The sequence below is a fragment of the Myotis daubentonii genome, chromosome 20, assembly GCF_963259705.1.
Source record: "Myotis daubentonii chromosome 20, mMyoDau2.1, whole genome shotgun sequence".
Taxonomy (NCBI): domain Eukaryota; kingdom Metazoa; phylum Chordata; class Mammalia; order Chiroptera; family Vespertilionidae; genus Myotis; species Myotis daubentonii.
Window position 1 is genome coordinate 5,137,712 of NC_081859.1, and position 18,184 is coordinate 5,155,895.

At 41.1% G+C, this 18,184-nt stretch overlaps 1 protein-coding gene across 2 annotated transcripts in view; it reads left to right on the forward strand.

Moving 5' to 3' along the window:
* The window catches only part of RYR2 (ryanodine receptor 2), a 193,241-nt gene that overhangs the window by 27,318 nt on the left and 147,739 nt on the right, over positions 1-18,184 (forward strand). For both annotated transcript variants that reach the window (XM_059677752.1, XM_059677753.1), the window contains exons 3-4: positions 1,116-1,220; positions 14,663-14,677. In XM_059677752.1, the coding sequence (XP_059533735.1) occupies positions 1,116-1,220; positions 14,663-14,677 (120 nt within the window). The remainder of the gene's footprint in view (positions 1-1,115; positions 1,221-14,662; positions 14,678-18,184) is intronic.

Genomic DNA, 18,184 nt, shown 5'->3' on the forward strand with positions numbered 1-18,184 from the left:
AGTTCTACTTTCCATACCCAGTTGGTTGCTCACTGGCCTCTGCTTCTCTAAAGCAAAAGCAGATACTCATAATAACGTACTTGATCCCTGTGGAGATAGTTTCTCTCACTGGCCAATTAATTCTCATCCTGCCTGTTTCCTTCACCATAAGGTCAGTTGGTAGTTAGTTACCTTTTGGGATTTTCAGCATATATTGGGTTATTGGTTGGAGTGGAGGTTTAAGGGAAGGAAGGAGAAGGGAAAAAAGAAATGAGAAAATAAAGCAACACACAGAACAGAAGGCAAATGACAATATTCCAAGTTAGAGGCCAAATATAATATCCTACTTGAGTAGAACAAACTAATCATTATCTTTGTGGATAAGAAAAAACCAATGTAAATGAGTATTTTGTATCAATTTGATTTTATATTTGCTTAACTTCATTATTAATTTGAGGTAAGCACTTTTCTGTCCTAATTTTTTATCAGCTGACTGCTTTGTAGGTGAGAAATGAATGCTTGAGATTTAGAGAAATGTGGCTTCTTAACCCGGGCTTGAAAAATTCAGTAATTGTGACTTTGGAGAAGTAACCTAACTTCTGTTTTTTTGTCCACACAATGATGATAATAATCCTTACCACAGATGACCTCTGGAGTTATTGATAAAGCTCTGAGTGTAGTGCCTATCAGATTGGTGCTAAAATTGTAGCTATTGCCACGTATAAATAAAAAATGGATTAAGTATAGACTGTATATGGAATGATTTGGGAGCACATATTAAAAGGATTGATAAGTACTCTCACTTTTTATATGAAAAAGCTTGAAGTATAAGGTAAATTGGGTCTGGATACTTGACGATGATGGTAATGAAGATGGTGGTGATGGTGATGGTAATAATTGTGGTGATTGTGTAGAGATCATGATGGTGGTGATGGTGTTGGTGATGGTAGTAGTGGTGATGGTAATGATGGTTGTGTTGGTGTTAGTGGTGATGGTTGTGGTAATGATGGTGGTAGTGGTGAGGGTGTTGGTGATGGTGTTATTGATGGTGGTGATAATGGGCTGTTGGTGAAGATGGTGATGGTGATAATGGTTAAGATGGTGATGATGATGTTGCTTTTCCTCTTTTCACACAGAATGTCCCCCCAGACCTCTCTATCTGCACCTTTGTGCTGGAGCAGTCCCTCTCTGTCCGGGCCCTACAGGAGATGCTGGCGAACACGATGGAGAAGTCAGAAGGGGCAAGTATTTAATTTATGTATTTATATATGTAGTATTTTTTTTTTATATAGGCAGTCTTTTAAAGAACCTGGCCACAATATGAATGATTTATTTCACAGACATTGGAGATTTTGTTTTTGGTGAAATAAGTCAATGCTTTTTACTTGTGATTTCCTTAAGGTTGACTTTCATCTTGATCTAGCAGATCTGTGATGTCTTTAAAAACTTAAAAAAAATCGAACTTCAAGATGATCCATGTCTTTTAACCTCATTCTTATGTCTTTGGTTTAAAAGAGTATCTTTCTTTGAGCATTTTGTGTATTTTCTTCCATCTTCAGAGCTGTTATTATTATAATTTGTCATTAATTTTTTTAAAAAATTATTCTTTATTGTTGAAAGTATTACATATGTTCCCTTTTTTCCCTCCATTAACCCCCTTGTTGTTATTCTTTATTCCATCTTCAAACACCTCTAACAATGTACTGTGCTCTAAGCTTCTTTATGGCCAGTAAAATTTCATGGCTCTCATATATTTTAAGCAATGAAATTATGGTGATGCAGCTTTAGTTGACTTTAGTTTGCAAACAGTCATTTCCTTTTGCAAATTGAAATTCTTATTCAGTCTCCTAGTGCAGAAATGTTCTTTTGAAGCTTATTTGGTAATTTAAATTATTTTCCGTGCTGTGGGTTACTATAACTAATGTCTGGGTTACTTAGTCAATTCTTTAAGGTTTAGAATTAACCAGGAGGCTGAATGGTCAAACTTTTGAGTTTTGTCTTTGTGTGTGCTGTAATTACTGCAGGACATGGTTTAATAAACTCCACTATTTCCAGGCATGGAACTGAACATTTTTTTTGGCTATTATTTGTCTATGTGTTGCCATTGTTGTTAATCATTGTTCAGGTCTTAATGAGTGAAGAGTTTTAAAAACTGTTCAACAGAAAATGAGCAATCAATTATGATGTAAGATATTTTCACTAGCCTACTTTTAAAAATTTTAGTGTCATACAGTTTAGGATTTTAATTGGTTTGAGCATTAATTGTAAATTAATTTAAAATTTTATAGTATACTACTAAGTATGGAAGAGATTTTTATTTTTACGATTTTTTTAGTGATTTTTATTTTATGTTAGACTAAAAGCTTATTTTATGATGTGTATATTTAAATTTGCCAAGTTTATTTTTGGTTACAACAAAGTTTGAAATTGTTATATTATATAAAGTTTAAAAATGTTTCCTATTCTTTAATGCAAAGCTTTTGGAGTAGGCCTAAATTGTAGAGGAGTAAAAATATTTCTCAATTTGACTAGTTTGTTTCTACCTGGAATAACCCCTCCTGATATTTAAACATTATTCATGCATCTCAGCTTTGAAACTGAAGTCTGTCTTTACAAAGAAAAAAAATCAGTTTTCTTTTGCATGAGCATCTAGGAAAGTACATTGTCATTTCACTTGTCTTTGTAGATACCAACTTACAACTAAATTGCCATAAATTTAATTTTGATATTGCTAAGCACCTGTTTCTAAATTTGAATTTTTGAAAAGATGTATTATTCCCCCAGAGTCCTGGAGTTGAATTAGGCAAGCTCTAAATTTTCTGTGTATATATGAAGTGTTGGGAATACTGTTTTAAAATTTATGCTTTAAAAATATTTATTAGTAAGACTTTCTGGACCGCACTCCCCAAAATATTTTTATTTAGCTGAGTTTTATTTTGAGTTGCAATCCATCTAGAAAGTTTCTGTCAGAGAGAAGGTGGTAATATATGTGATGGGTGGAACATCGTTTTATAAAGCCCAGCATAGCTACCATGAGACACTAATTAGAAAATATTAGTAAAAATGGAGAGGAACCTGCTACAGGAAGGAATGTACTGCATTGAGCTGACTCTCACTTTTAGACCACTAACTGTTAGGGAGAAACCACTGTCAGATGACTCAAAAGGGATGCTATATTTTTGGCAAAGAAAGGTTCTCTCTTAGACGGCAGAGTTTTGATTATACGCAGAAATGATATTCAGAATATTTCACAATTCGTTTGGCACAAGCATCAATTAATGAGAGTGGACCCCAGTCAGCAATGATGCTGGAGGCAAGGCCCTTGAGAGGCTCTGGGATGGTCTCATTTGGAAAGGCCTGGGGTGGTCAGGGGGAGGGACACTGGAGACTGGGAGCGAGACTGTTTCCCTACAACAACCATCTTTAAAAAATATATTTTTAAATTGATTTTTAGAGAGAGGAAGGGAGAAGTAGAGAGAGAGAGAGAAACATTGATGAGAGAGAAACATTGATCGGCTGCCTCCCGCACACCCCTGCTGGGGTGTGAGCCCGCCACCCTGGCATGTACCCTGAGCAGGAATCCAACCAGCGACCTCTTGGTGCATGGGTCAGTGCTTAACCACAGAGCAATACTGGCCGGGCTACAACAACCATCTTAATTATCAAAGTGCAAATGGCTACATAGCAGGTCTGATTCCAGTTGGCCAGCAGATGCTGCAGGTCCTTGTCACCGTCCTGTCTCTGGACTCCATAGGTATCTGTGTCCTCCGTCCTGAAGCCTCATGAGTCACTAGCCTCTCCTTGGAATTCATTCAGGAATATATAGCAGATCCTTCATCAAGCAAGTTGTCATCTCCAGCTTAGTAAGTCATATTTTACTTCGTTTGAATACTTAGAGGAGTAGAGAGGTAGGCTCAACTCTTCAGACCTGAAAACTGGATTATCTGGTAGGCTCCCGTAGCCAGCAAGGGGCGGAACGGGCAGAATCCAGTCCATGGGTTCTAACGTCTGTGCTTTTTAAGCTCTTTGTTATGAGTGTCCAGTAAAGAGAGCAGAGCGGTGTCACTATTGCCGCAGGGGGAGGAGGAGGACGAGGTCACAGGGAAGTGGCCCAAGAGGTCAAAGGAGAGCAGGAGAGGACAGTCAGCAGCCGCCTGGATTAGTTTCATGGCTGCTGTTACAAGTACCACCAAACTGGTGGCTGAGAACACCGTCAGTTATTTATCTCGCAGTTCTTGCGGTCAGAAATCTCAGTCAGCCTCCCTGGGCAGGACTGCGTTCCTTACGGGCCCTCGGGAGACCTGGCTCCTGGCCTTTTCTAGGTGACATGCTTGGCCGGGCCATGCCCATCCTGAAACCAGCAGCACGCGATCTGTAACATACTCATCGGTTCTGGGAATTGGGAGCTGAGCGGCTTTGGGTGCCATTAAATTACACCGTGGAAGTACAAAGTTCTAGGGAGAGGCGATTGACAAAATCAAATAAAAATCAGAGAAGTTGAGTTGATTAAGGACTGAAAAGTGTACTTGGTTTGACAGGAGCCTGGTTTTCCTGTAAACCAATCAATATTAAGTTCAGTTAATCTTATATATATGATTCGTAGATTCTCATACATTTTGCATTTGGAAGAGTTTATTCCCTGAAGAGTTTTTAGTATTTATTGGTAGTTCCAAAAGTAGATCTTAATATTTCTATTCCACCCAGTTCTTCTGGTGTTTGGCACATGTCCAGTGGCACCACGTCTACAAGACTGACTGTGCCCGGCTGGCGTGGCTCAGTGGTTGAGTGTCAATCTATGAACTAGGAGGTCATGGTCTGATTCCCAGTCAGGGCACATGCCCAGATTGCAAGCTCAGTCCCCAGTAGGGCGTGTGCAGGAGGCAGCCGATGGATGATTCTTTCTCATTGATGTTTCTACCTCTCACTCTCCCTGCCTCCCTGAAATCAATAAAATAATATATTTAAAGACTGTTCTAGCTCTTCGGCAGACAAGCCATGGATCCAGAATTAAAAGAGCTAATGATGTAGCCACCTGGTTGAGTTGATATTGATTTTTTCCATTTGTTTTCTCTTCACGACCGTGAATTGGGTAGTGTGGAGGGCAGAAAGCTTGATAAAGCTTGCTCGGGTTTCTGTAAATAGCCTGTGTCCTGTGGGCTATTAAAAGTAGGCCTCGGTGGCTGGGAGAACGACTCCCTGGAGGAGTGAGGGTTACTTAACCATTTGGTGTTATTCATCCAGTTTCAAATATGTCACTGCTCTGCATACCGGTCTCTGTTAACATACAGAATGAAACGTTTGGGATGTGAAACTGTGATTACACTTTTCAATACTGTTGGGACAGTGGATGTCTGCCTCTGAAGCGACCAGACCAAAGACTGAAAGGGCTACGATTTAGTGAAGAAAAATAATCCCACACTCACGGTTTTTACTTGTGCTGCAGCAGTATGCCTGCCTGGGATATGGCAGACTCACATCAACCAGTCAGTCAATCAATCAGTCAATCAATCACAATCATTCATTCTTTGATTAATGGTACTGTTAAAAGTAACTCGTGCCGCCTGGCAGTTGTGGCTCAGTGTTTGAGCTTCATCCCATACACCAAAAGGTTGCTGCTGATTCTGGTCAGGCACATGCCCAGGTTTTAGGCTCGATCCCCAGTAGGGGGCGTGCAGGAGGCAGCCGATCAGCTCTCATCATTGATGATTCTCTCTCTCTCTCCCTCTCCTTTCCTGTATGAAATCAATAAGAACATGTTAAAAAATCTAAAAAAACCCCCCAAAACACAAAAACCAATCTTCTTAACAGAAAAAAAGAGAGAAAAAAGTAATTAGTGCCTGCCATGCATACAATATAAAAATATACTTAAATTCCAGTTTAAATCCCAGAACCATTTCAGTGTTTTGCTCTCGTAACAGTAATATAGGAGCGTATAAATTGAAAATACCTTCCTCATAACCCTCCTTTCCCTGACGATAACCACAGCTAAAAGAGTATTTGTGGCCGAAACCGGTTTGGCTCAGTGGATAGAGCGTCGGCCTGCGGACTGAAAGGTCCCGGGTTCGATTCCGGTCAAGGGCATGTACCTGGGTTGCGGGCACATCCCCAGTAGGAGATGTGCAGGAGGCAGCTGATCGATGTTCCTCTCTCATCGATGTTTCTAACTCTCTCTCTCCCTTCCTCTCTGTAAAAAATCAATAAAATATATTAAAAAAAATAAAAAAAATAAAAGAGTATTTGTGTTCATGAGCCTTATACACAAACACAGTTTTACACCATGGCATCATGCTAGAGACTGTTGTGCCAACTTTCACAACGTACTCATTTTTGGCTTAAAAAAAATGAGGACACAAAGTCCAGAGGATGAGAGTCCTGGTGTGCCCCATGAGACTCTGCTCCGATTTTCTTTAGTTCTCCACTCTGTTCTCCTTGCTGTAGGCTTGGTTCTTAGTCTTGCTTCCCTCATGGTTACAACGTGGCTGCTGCAATTCCAGGGATGATATCCCAATTGAAAATGATCTGTAGGCACAAAAAGGAAAAGGAGCTGGCTTTCTTATTTTTGTTTTTGGGAGTAAGGAACTTTCCCCAGAATTCCCCTGCCCACGGTCACATACTCATGCCTGAATTGTTTACTGGCCTGGGAAAATGGGCCACCACACGGACACAGAGCTTGGGGAGGGAGAGGACAGGGCACCTCTACAAATCAGGTTCTCTTTTTAGAAGAAGAAAGATGGTTATGTGTGTAAATGAATGTTGGATAATTTCTAATGTCTTTTGCTGCAATACCAAGCAGACATGGAAGCCACATCCTTATGTCTTCATGAAAATATTTATTCAAATTTGAGATCCTCCAGGTTCTTGTGCCAAACTAGGTTCAGGAAGTGACATCCTTACATCAGAACTCTAGTAACTCATATCTAAGAAAACAGCAATACCTCAGTGAGTCATATTCAGTTTCTACTCTATGTTCCCTACACAAGTTAATATTTTGTCTACTTTACTGGACTCTAGCCAGTGTTTTCTTTTCTACCTTAACAGCTTTAGAATAACAAATGCACCGCTTTTTACATGTATCAGAGACTCTGCTGGGTATCGCAGGTACATTCTTTCACTTACTACATCTAGGAGGAGCCATTAGAGTCTATGCTTAGTGTCTCCATGGCTGGGACACAGAAAACCTGGGTCCCTACTCACCCCACTGATTCATGCAGCTTTCATCCCAAAGAGGGGTGTTGAGTTGCTGTTGTGAATTCTGGGCTGGAGACACAGAGGTAAAGAAGAATGCATTCTTGCCCTTGAGGAACTTAGCCGTTTAATAGTGAACAGAAAAGGTAAATAAATCACTGCAATGGGAGTGAAACATGCTTTGATAGTAGTTCAATGAGAGTACAGAGGAGGGCGCTCTAATTAATTGCTCTTCCAGCTCCTGATTACTTACTTCCCTTCCACAAAGGCATACATCCCATCCCAATGCCCGAGGTCCTCAACAGTTCAAAACTGAGCAGCTAATGGATGCGTCCATTTATGCTGTGGATACTATGATGTCACTAGCTATTTAAATTGAAACTGCAATTCCCAACTATCCATTGTGACGACTTCTATTTTAGGAGCTCGGTTCTGTTCACCCCGCTGTGCAGGAGGTCCTGATAAGCTGGGTGCTGTTTTGGGAATGGGGCCAAATGCTAATAAATTAATACACTTACTAACCTGACAGGGTTGCTAGCATCTTGTCCAAACCTCTGTACATAACCATCTACCTGTCCTTCATCTGTGAAACCGGTGCTGAGATTTAAAAGGTGAATGTGATTATGGCCTCCTAAAGGGCTTATAGCTAAAATATTCCCTGAGCAGCACTATCTGTCACTTAGAATGTGGACATTTGTCTGTGGTTGAAATCTCCACCTTCTATTTTACTGTTTTCCTGTCTCTAGAAAGATGACTCCCTGCCCTGAAGCTACGGATATGATGTATTTCTGTGTATTGGAGTGTTGTGTTTTCCAGAGAATCCAGCATCAAATTCAATAAGGAAGCCAGTTTAATCAACATGTAATTTGATCACCTGGCGCAGTTACACCTGTTTTAGATTATGAATCTTAAAATGGATAGATTATTTTGTTTGAGTAGTATCATTAAATTTAGACATCTCCCTCATATTTTTTGTGTTTAAAATGAAACAATATTTTTAAATATAAATATTTGATAGTAAATGAGTCAGATGGTAAATTTATGTGACAAACTATTCCTGAATGTACCAGTGATATAAAGATACTCATTTATTGAGACAGCCACCTTTAATTTTTATTCTCTTAAAGTTCAAACTTTATTATCTTAAAACATTCTAATCTGAGAGCGTACTTCCATCCCTCAGCCATCTGTATCAAGTGGTGCCTCCCCAACCAGCATGTTTCCTACCATGCACCTATACCTTCCGACAGGTGTTTATTTTTATTCTTATGTCTTTACCAGACTGCCTGTCCCCTTACTGCAGTGGTTCTCAACCTTCGGTCCCTTTAAATACAGTTCTTCATGTTGTGACTCCAATCATAAAATTGTTTTTGTTGCTACTTCATAACTGTAATGTTGCTACTGTTATGAATTGTAATGTACATATCTGTGATATGCAGGATGGTCTTAGGCGACCCCTGTGAAAGGGTTGTTTGACCGCCAAAGGGGTCACGACCCACAGGTTGAGAACCGCTGCCTTAGCGTGTCCACTGCGAGGGCAGGGCTAGGAGTGTGCTCTTACCACCCAGGACGGTGCCTGCCATGACACAAAGCAGATTTCCAATAAGTATGTGCTGACTTGAGGGATAAAGAGATAGAATTTATAAACCAAAATGAAGGGTCTGGAAAGGTCTAAGAAGTCTTTTCTGTTAGTGGAGCTCTGTTTCCCCACCGGGGGAGGGAAGGGACATTTCGGGAAGGAAATGAGGACATGAACTTCTGGAATTAGACAGCCACATGTCCAAGTTGCTGGGCCCAATGCAGGTTAACATCTGGAGTCCCAGCCTACTTCCTGTTACATCGTCCTTCACCGCCCAGTGCCCCAGCCTGGGAAGAAATTAAATCCATCTCCAGTCACGGGCCTTTGTGAGTCAGATGCAAGTTACAGAGCCTTTGCCTAGAAAAAGTGCACTAGTGTGCGCACGCTTCCAGCTTTGAGGACCTGCAGCGGTGCAGGCGGCCCCTTTGACTTGCAGCCACACTCTCAGAAGCTGCACTTCTTTGTAACTGATCTCAGAGCTGCGGAGAAAGACAAAGACCTGAGGGTAACCGAGGATCTGCGAGGCCACGTGGACGTGCTGACAGTTGGCATGAGGCTGGCACTAGCCGGGTGGCCAGTGGTGCTCACGTGGTTCTGAGATAATGCGAGGCCATTAGCGCTAAGGCCACACGGAGCTGAGTTCTTTGCTGGGATAGGAAACCTTAGAGTCTAAGGTGGTTGTCAAACTCATTAGTCAACAGAGCCAAATACCAACAGGACTTCTTGAAAATAGACTCGCCCAGGCCGAAAACCGACTTCTGCGCACGGGCCACGAAGTGTCAATCACACCGTATGCGCGCCCGCACGTGGTATTTTGTGGAAGAGCCACACTCAAGGGGCCAAAAAGCTGCACGTGGCTCGCGAGCCGCAGTTTGCCGACCGCGGCCCTAGACCTATCCTTGGACTGTGGCAGAGTGCAGAGAGCAGACCACCAAGGGCACGGTGCACGGGCTTCCCGTGGTCTCTTCCGATCGCCTCTGCTCTGGAGGAAGACGGGAGGGAAAAGTGTCCTGATGAGATTAGACAGTGAACAGAGAGAGAGACAGATAAATGACAGGTTACAGCAGGGCCGCAGAGGAAGCAGCAGGAACCACAGCACTGAACACTTCATACGCCGGAGTTCACTGCCTGTGTTCAGTCGCAGATCCAGCAGCCACTCCGAGTGACTGTGTCACACTGTGTGGAGCAAACGCAGAGAGAGCCCAGGAGCCAGGTGTCTCTTCCAGGTCAGACAGAATGGAGCGGATGCTTTGTGAGTCAGATACTCAATAAATGTTTTTTTGGGGTGTGGGTGAAGAAATAAAAGCAAGATTCCAGGGCCAAAGATAAAAACTGGGATGCCTGGAGACTTTGTTTTGTTTTTCTGCCAATGGTTTACGGAACAGAAATATTAGTGTGTATAACTGTAGTATTATGACTAGGGAAATGAATTATAGCATACTAGAGGGCCTGGTGCACGAAATTCGTGCATTGGGTGGGGGTCCCTCAGCCCAGCCTTGCCCTCGCGCAGTCTGGGAGCCCTTGGGGGGATGTCTGACTGACGGCTTAGGCCCGCGGGAGCCCCCTGAGTGCACTAATGTCATGCACCAGGCCTCTAGTGAAGGGTATAATATAATGTCTTTGTTAATCATTGAAATCTCTAAAAATATGGTATATCTTGTCTTCCTGGTACACATGAGAAGGAAATTGTTTCATATTTCTTTGAGTTTTTTTTCGAGGGGAGGGAAGAATAAATAATAAAAGCAAATTTGTCCTTTTGACAGTAGAAAAGTGAATGGTAACTACACCAGACACGACTGAATTGATTCCCTTTGCCCCAGTATCTAAAGAAATAGGCTCATCATTCTGATAGGTCTGTGTTTAAAGTGAGGACTTGAACTCTATGCAACAGCTAAATAATTTAGAAATGTGTAAGGAAAACCAGGCTTTTCCATCGAGTAAATTGTTCTTTCTTAAACACCATTGTGTTTTTAAACTCAAAGGCTGGGGGAAGACTTAGGACAGATTTTTCTGAAGTCTGAGTAAAATACTAGAGGAGCGAAAAGGCTCTGTGATAAGGAACCTATTGAACCTATAGAATTTCTCTGAGGCTTCAAAATGAGTCCACTGCATATTGAAGTTGGTGTTTTCCTATCATCTCACAGCGTTTTAAAAATAGTCACTCTGTATGCGGCCATTTATGCACGGTCGCGCCCAGTAGCTTCCTTACCCAGGGTTGGACATTCTTAGCTATGACCCAAGAGTTCCACCAAAGCATGTCTTTTGTTGTATTGTGAGATTTTCTGTAATGCTACAAAGATTGGTATACGAGAAATTTTACTTCTATTTCATAGAGATTTCTAGTTAATGCTGTATTTAAAATTGACCCTTCTTTATTAAATAGATCCTTAGAGGAGAATAGTGCTCCTAAATCAGCAGGCCTATTGGGCTTGAGAATTAGGTAAATATTCATGTTTGCTTCTGAATATTTTGGATCATTATTTCCTGTACCTGCTGCATTTCCAGCCTAATGCCTTTGAAGTTCTGAATTAATTGAGGCTCTTTTCTTCTTCAGGAGATTCAATGTTGTTAATTAAAAGTTTAAATGATTTTTCTTATCTGTTGGAACTGGAAGTAGATTTAGGTGCAGGGACCACAATTTCAATTTATTTAAATGACAGTAATTGCAACATTGCCAGGTATTTGCTTGCTTGTTATTTATTTTGGCTTTTTCTTTCTACAGAAAGTTGATGTGGAAAAATGGGTACGTGTTTCCATGGATTTGCAAAGGAATTGTGATCTAAACACATGCACGTTTGCTGTTGCCTCTAATATTTTTTGTGTGGCTTCCTGGTGTGGCTGTACTATTAGTTTTCACAATAACTGCTGTGTTTTACTGAACAAATATGAGCAGGTCTCTAGTTAGAACCTTGTGTATGGTTTGGTTCAGCTGAACTGAGGGATATGAAAATGTTCTCCCGCCCCCCCCCCCCCCCCCCGCCTCACCAGAGATATATAGTTTCTCTGTAATTGGCTTTCTAATGCAATGCCCTTTGGTCAATAGGAGGGCTTTTAAAGTACATCACATCACAAATCTTAACCTTACAGTCCTACTGCATAGCTCTTATGGTTTCCCACGTACAATAGAAGCTAGCGGTTACACATATGTGTACAACCTTGAAAGGTGAAGGTGATGGTCAGTGTCATGAGGAAAGGACTCATTTGCAGGATTTTGGACGCTGAGTTTGGGACAGCGGTGTGATGTGGCCAAGTTCCATTATTACTATGGTACTATGGTCTGTTTCCTCCTCTATTAAGAGCCAGAGACAGGGAAGAGGGAAGAAACAGGTAGAATTTGTTACCTGTTTCTATCCTTGAGTGTCACAGAGAACAACGTACCCCCTGCTGTGTGTGTGTGTCTGTGTGTGTGTGTGTGTGTGTGTGTGTGTGTGTGTGTGAGAGGGGGGCTCTCCTCTGTCCCCTGGGTTAACATAGGGTGGGTCCTGGGCCTTTCTCATATTCAGACATGAAATTCCCCAAGTCATTTCAAGTCACACAAGTCTCATTGTGGTAATTAAAATGCCCAGCCCCGTGCTATAGGAGGATCCGAATTGAACTCAAGTTAACTTGTCTCCAGACCTCAGGCCTCTCCAGGCTGGAGGCCGGCAGGTGAGGGGTGAGGAAGGGGCGCCCACTGACTCCCCACATCCCCACCCAGTTGTTTCTGATTTAGTTATTCTCTCCAGATAAACTGGAGGGAGAAGGAAGCCCGAGGCAGCTCTCCTGCTCATACTTTAGGATTTCATGCAGCCCAGTGATAGATACACGTGTCCTAGGGATAAAGGTGGAGGATTGCAGTGGCTTATCAGACCGGTTTATTTTTCTTTTCCTCTAAAAGAGAACTAGACATCTCTATGCATGTATGTCAGATTCATTGCACTCAAAAGAAAAGACAGTCCAGTTAAACACTGTCCGTGCAGTGTAGATAGCTTGAAAAAAACAACAGCTACTACCAATCTGCCCGCCCCCCCCCCCCAATTGTGAATTCTTCTTAAAAATACCAGCGTGCCAGTGCTGGTCATGAGTGTGCGTGATGCGGGGCAGGGCCTCGGGCTGTGTCATTGCATGTGCAGGTGGCAGCCCAGCTCCTTTTAGATGCCCTGGGGCTGCTCTGCACAAGTCTATCAACAGAGCACTCTTGGGTCTTGTCAGTGGGAAGCCTAGAAAAGAAAGCATTTCTATGGGATTTTAAAAAATCTTCACCTAAGGAAATGCTTCCTGTTGATTTTTAGAGAGCGAGGAAGGGAGGGGGGGAGAGAGAAATATCAGTGTGAGGGAGAAACATCCATAGGTTGCCTCCGGTGCACAACCTGACCAGGGTTGGATCCCCAACATTTGTGTGTGTGTGTGTGTGTGTGTGTGTGTGTGTGTGTGTGTGTGTGTGTGAGGCAATAGACCACACTCCAACCAACTGAGCCACGCAGCCAGTGCTTCATGGGATATTTTTATCATAAGACAAACATTTGAGGTTCTCTACAAAGGTATATCCAGATACCCTGTTGGATAGTATATATTGACATATGCTTACAACTTGAAATTGTCAATAGTAAATGTCTTTTGTTTTCTGAAATTTGTTAGGAGCACAAGTAATCATCATTAACCTCAAACAGCCACCAAACCCAAGTCTTTGTTGGTGAAATACCTTTTGTTGTCAACATGATGAGGTTGAACAGATTATCCTCCCTCGTAAGGACAGGTTACCAGACAATGACCTCCTGACATCATTTACCATTGATATCAGTTATAGATACATAACTAAACAGCCTCTATTTTCTAATCTTAAAATGAAACAATCCTTTACAATTTTTTCCTTAAATTTTAATATTAAAAATGGAAGCCTGGCTGGTGTGGCTCAGTGTTGAGTGTCAACCTATGAACATGCCCGTGTTGGAGGCTCCATCCCCAATGTGCGATCATGCAGGAGGCAGCCATTCAGTGATTCTCTCTCATCATTGATGTTTCTATCTCTCTCTCTTTCTCCCTTCCTCTCTGAAGTCAATAAAAAAATATACTAAAAATGAAAAAATCAGTCACAATAGAATGCCACTAATGTACACATCACTATGTTTTTATGTTTCAGGGAACTAACTGTGGTATCTATAAGTATGTAGGTTGAAAACTTGCTATTTTCTATAAAACTAATGTGAATACGTGTATCTTTTCTCTGTAGGACTTGGATACTTATGACAACTACATGTAGTCCTAAGTTTGGAAAAGTAATGCCATTTTCCTTCCTAGTTCTTTTTAATCTGTGTACGTCTCCTAGGAATAGGCCAAGTAAACTCAATGGGCCTAAAAGAAAATGAGGGAATATATGCACGTATTATGTTTTGTAGAAGAAAAAGAAGCTATTATAAGTCACGAGAAGAGGCTGTGTCATTTTAAGAACAAAGCTTCTGTGATATTTTCTTTGGGTTTGGGAAGCGTTCATGGTTACTATCATCTCGGCACTTTAGTGATGAACACCCTTACCTGCTTCCAGTCCACTGTTTTTACTAAAATCAGTTGCGTTGCTGTTTATATCACTGCATTTTTATGCAAAAGATGAAGTGAAATGGCTTTAAAAGAGTTTTCAGAGTCTAATTTTAAGATGATACCTTTGGGCTTTTTTGGCGCGTAGGTATGTTGTAAACTGAAACAGCATGTTTTCACAGGAAAAGGAAGTACTAATGTAAGAACACTTGTAAAAGGAGTTCTGCTTGCTCAGCTCTTATCTGGCATGCAGTTGATACTGTTTTGTTGTGACAACACAGTGAATGTGTTTTTGTATGTTGATTGTTCACATAACTCCATTTAGAAATCTTTATAAGTAAGAGATCTTTTCAAATGTCTTTGAAATAATATATTTAATACCTTTTCTCTTTTCTTCTGCCCCCACAGAAATTCATGATGAAGGTAAGACACTGGATCATCTACTATACATTTTGCTTTGTACATTTCATGTTTGGTTTAAATTTTGAACTCATGGCACTTTTCTTCACATCTGAAAGTTTTAGAAATTAAATCAAACTTCAAAACTTTTAAATTTAAATGAATCAGTCACATATTTAGATTTGTCAACTTCATAAACAGCATTTGGCACGTTGTGTCACATACTAACATATTAGTTTAATTTAGCCAACGTTAAGAATTCTCCTATTGAAACAAACATTTTTACTGCTCTCCAATTAGCATTTTCACTGCAGGTATCCTACTGGCTGTTTTTGGTGTGATGCTCTTCCATGAATCCAGTAGGAAATTCACACTCTGGGAAATGAGAAGAAGCACCAAAAAGTTGCTAGAGCATTTCTTCCTCCAGGAGACAGGAAAATAAATCAACCTCTTTTCATTTTCCAACCCATTGGAAAAATAGAAAGGTTTGAAAAGGAGGCAGAGCACATGGTCATGGCACTGACGGAAACGTAGAGGACGGGGAGCAGAATGTCAGTATTTGGGACAGAAAGTAGAAGGCTTTGGTTTCAGTTTTAAGTACCTACTACTTTTCTCATATAACAATCACAAAACTTTGATTTTAAGTCAAGAAACAATGTATAGAGAAACTTACTGTATTTAGTTAATAAAGGCTTAATATAGTTTAAAATTTCAAAAGAATATAATTTCAAAAGATACCAACTCTGAAAAATGTTAATTCAAAATTCTGGTGTAGATGTGAGAGGCTGCGTACTCTCAGACAGTAGACACCCATAATATATATGTATATATTTTAATTCTCACCTGAGGATATGTTTTTATTGTTTTGAGAGAGAGAGAAATGAGAGAGGGAGAGAGAGAAACATCAATGTGAGATACATCCATTGATTGCCTCCCATAGGCACCCAGACTGGGATTGAACTGTAACTTGGGTATGTGTCCTGACCAGGAATCGAACCCACTACCTTTCCAACCAGCTGAGCCATACCGGCCAGAGTTGCCCATAAATGTTTTTTGAATGAATAGGAAAGAGTGTTTCTTATGTATAGTATTTATGGAGAATTACAGGCCTAAAGTATGGATGGCATTAATGTGAACTGAAGGCTTATTTATATTATGTAAAATACAATTTCCTAATTCTCCTTTTAATTGGTGCAATTGACTGTTTTGCTCATATTTTAGATTCCAAAGAACAGTTAACATATTAACTTCCAAAATCACCAAGATTTTTTTCCAAGTGTAATCTTGAAGGCAGACCAGCCTCAAGCTTGCTTCCCCATTAGCTTGATTGACTCTTATCTAGTTGGTCCTGGCTGGCTTCCCAGAGGTCAGTGTGGTCAGAGATTCGTGTGCTTACAGGGTGGGTTTGGGGCTGGAGGGAAAGGGGCCTGCTCCAGAGGACTGAGTTACTGCTGCTTGGATGCAGCTGTCGCCCAGTGGTGATGGTCATCTCCTCACTGAGACTGCAGGGGGCATCCGCACCCACCCGAAACAGGGCTGCACAGTCTTGAAGGAGTAACCCCAGAAGTGGTGACCATCTACAGTACCAAAGTTCAGACGAAGTCCATGCACACCAGTGGGCAAAAGTAGGTTTAGGGTTGTTCTGATGGGAAACAGTACAGTAATTAATAAATAATAATGCAAGAATAAACTGTTTTGTGTTCTCACAACTGTAAACCTACCTTGCCCACCCTGTGTTTAATCACGTAAAGAAGGACCGGCCACATTTAACAAGAAAGTTGACATGATGCACCAAATTAAAAAACACAGGAAAGAATACATCATCCCTTAGGATTCATCCCCACACACAATTCTTTTGATAAACGTTTGTTGAATGAATTGAGTTACCCAGTCGGCCCAAGAGTTGAAATTACATATTTTTAAATTTTTTCAGAAATGGAGTCAATTAGATTAATGTCATATAAAATGACAAGTTAGAAGAAAAGTACTGTAGCGCATGTGACAGAAATTGCATCCCTTTGTGGTAACTAAGTTAATTAGTAACAATTAATTTAGTGGGGATTATGTGCATACTTGTACCAGTTCTATTAGAACTAAATCTGGCATAATTGGCATTTAAGTGGTGAGGAAATCTCTAGTTAAAATATATAATTGTCTAATTGTGTAGAATGTATAGTTGGAAGACAATTTAATAACTAAAATGTCTCCTCTTAGCTTAACCAATTTGAACATTTATACATTCATACATATAAACATATGAAATGCGTGGGCAGAACTTTACAGTAAAAGGAGCACTCCTTCATTTTTGGTTAAATCTTCGTTTTAAATTTTTTGTTGTGATGGATGTGACTGTCAGGAAAGTTCAGCTGGATTTCATAGCTTTGGAGCTTGTATCTCCCGTGAAAGTCAGCTCCTGCCACTGCAACCAGATCAGTCCAGGCCGGTGAATTGCCCTTGGCCACAAAGTCACGTGTAGCACAGAACATGCAAGTGCTTCCTACAGAGGGCCTTGTTCTGAGGAGGAATATCATTTTACAAAGTAGATTCCCCCCCTTTCCCCCTCAGTATGTGGAAAAGAGATTTCCTTTTGTTTTAGAAGCAGTTTTTAAAATAATTTTAATACATTTTAATATTGATTTTAAGAATGGTTCTGAGGCCTTTCAAGCATAATATGTGAAGTTATTTTAAGAAATTATTTGGAACAATATGAAGGGATATATTTATAGTAAGAAAGGTATAATAGTATTGATATTAAAGTACTCCACACTTCTTAAGGTATACATATGTGTGTGTGACACACACACACACACACACACACACACACACACATATATACACACACATATATATATCAATATCACCAATCTCACCCTTAAAATCCTTAAAGACAGCCTCCTCCTTCAAAAAATTGTGCACACTCCTGGGCTTAACTGTATGGCTCCTGTTCAGTTTCTGCCACCCCCCATCTCCAATCTGTGGTCCCCTCTTTTTTAATACCTGAACGGTAAACCATGACACCTGACTCCCACCCCCACCCAGGTGGATGGGGCGCCCACGCCGTTTCTCATTCCTCTCATGATTATCGAGTGCTTCGTGCTGAGAGCTCACACCCCTGTCATGGAGTTCACAGTCTGACCCAGAGGAGAATGGTGCTCACTTTGTGGAGTGGTTAGACCAGGTGCCAGGTGTACCTGGGGCTGCCGGAGGCTCAGGGAGCAGCCGACTGAGAAAACCGGAGGAGGCTTCCTGGAGGAGGTGGCCTGGAACTGAGTTTGAAAGTGCAGTTTATAAGGTAGAAAAGACCAACTTCTCTGTTCACCCCAGACCTACTGAGTCAGTCACCGGGATGGCCCAGGAGTCTGTGCTTCCGCCGCCTCTCGGGGACTCATGTGCACGCTCACATTCGAGAAGCATTTTTCTAGTTCGTGGAAGGGAATTTGGACTCTTTCCTAGAAACCTTTGGGAGGTAGGAAAGGTTCTAAGCCTGGGGATGATTTGATCAGTTTCGCCTTTTTGGAAGGCTCATTCACT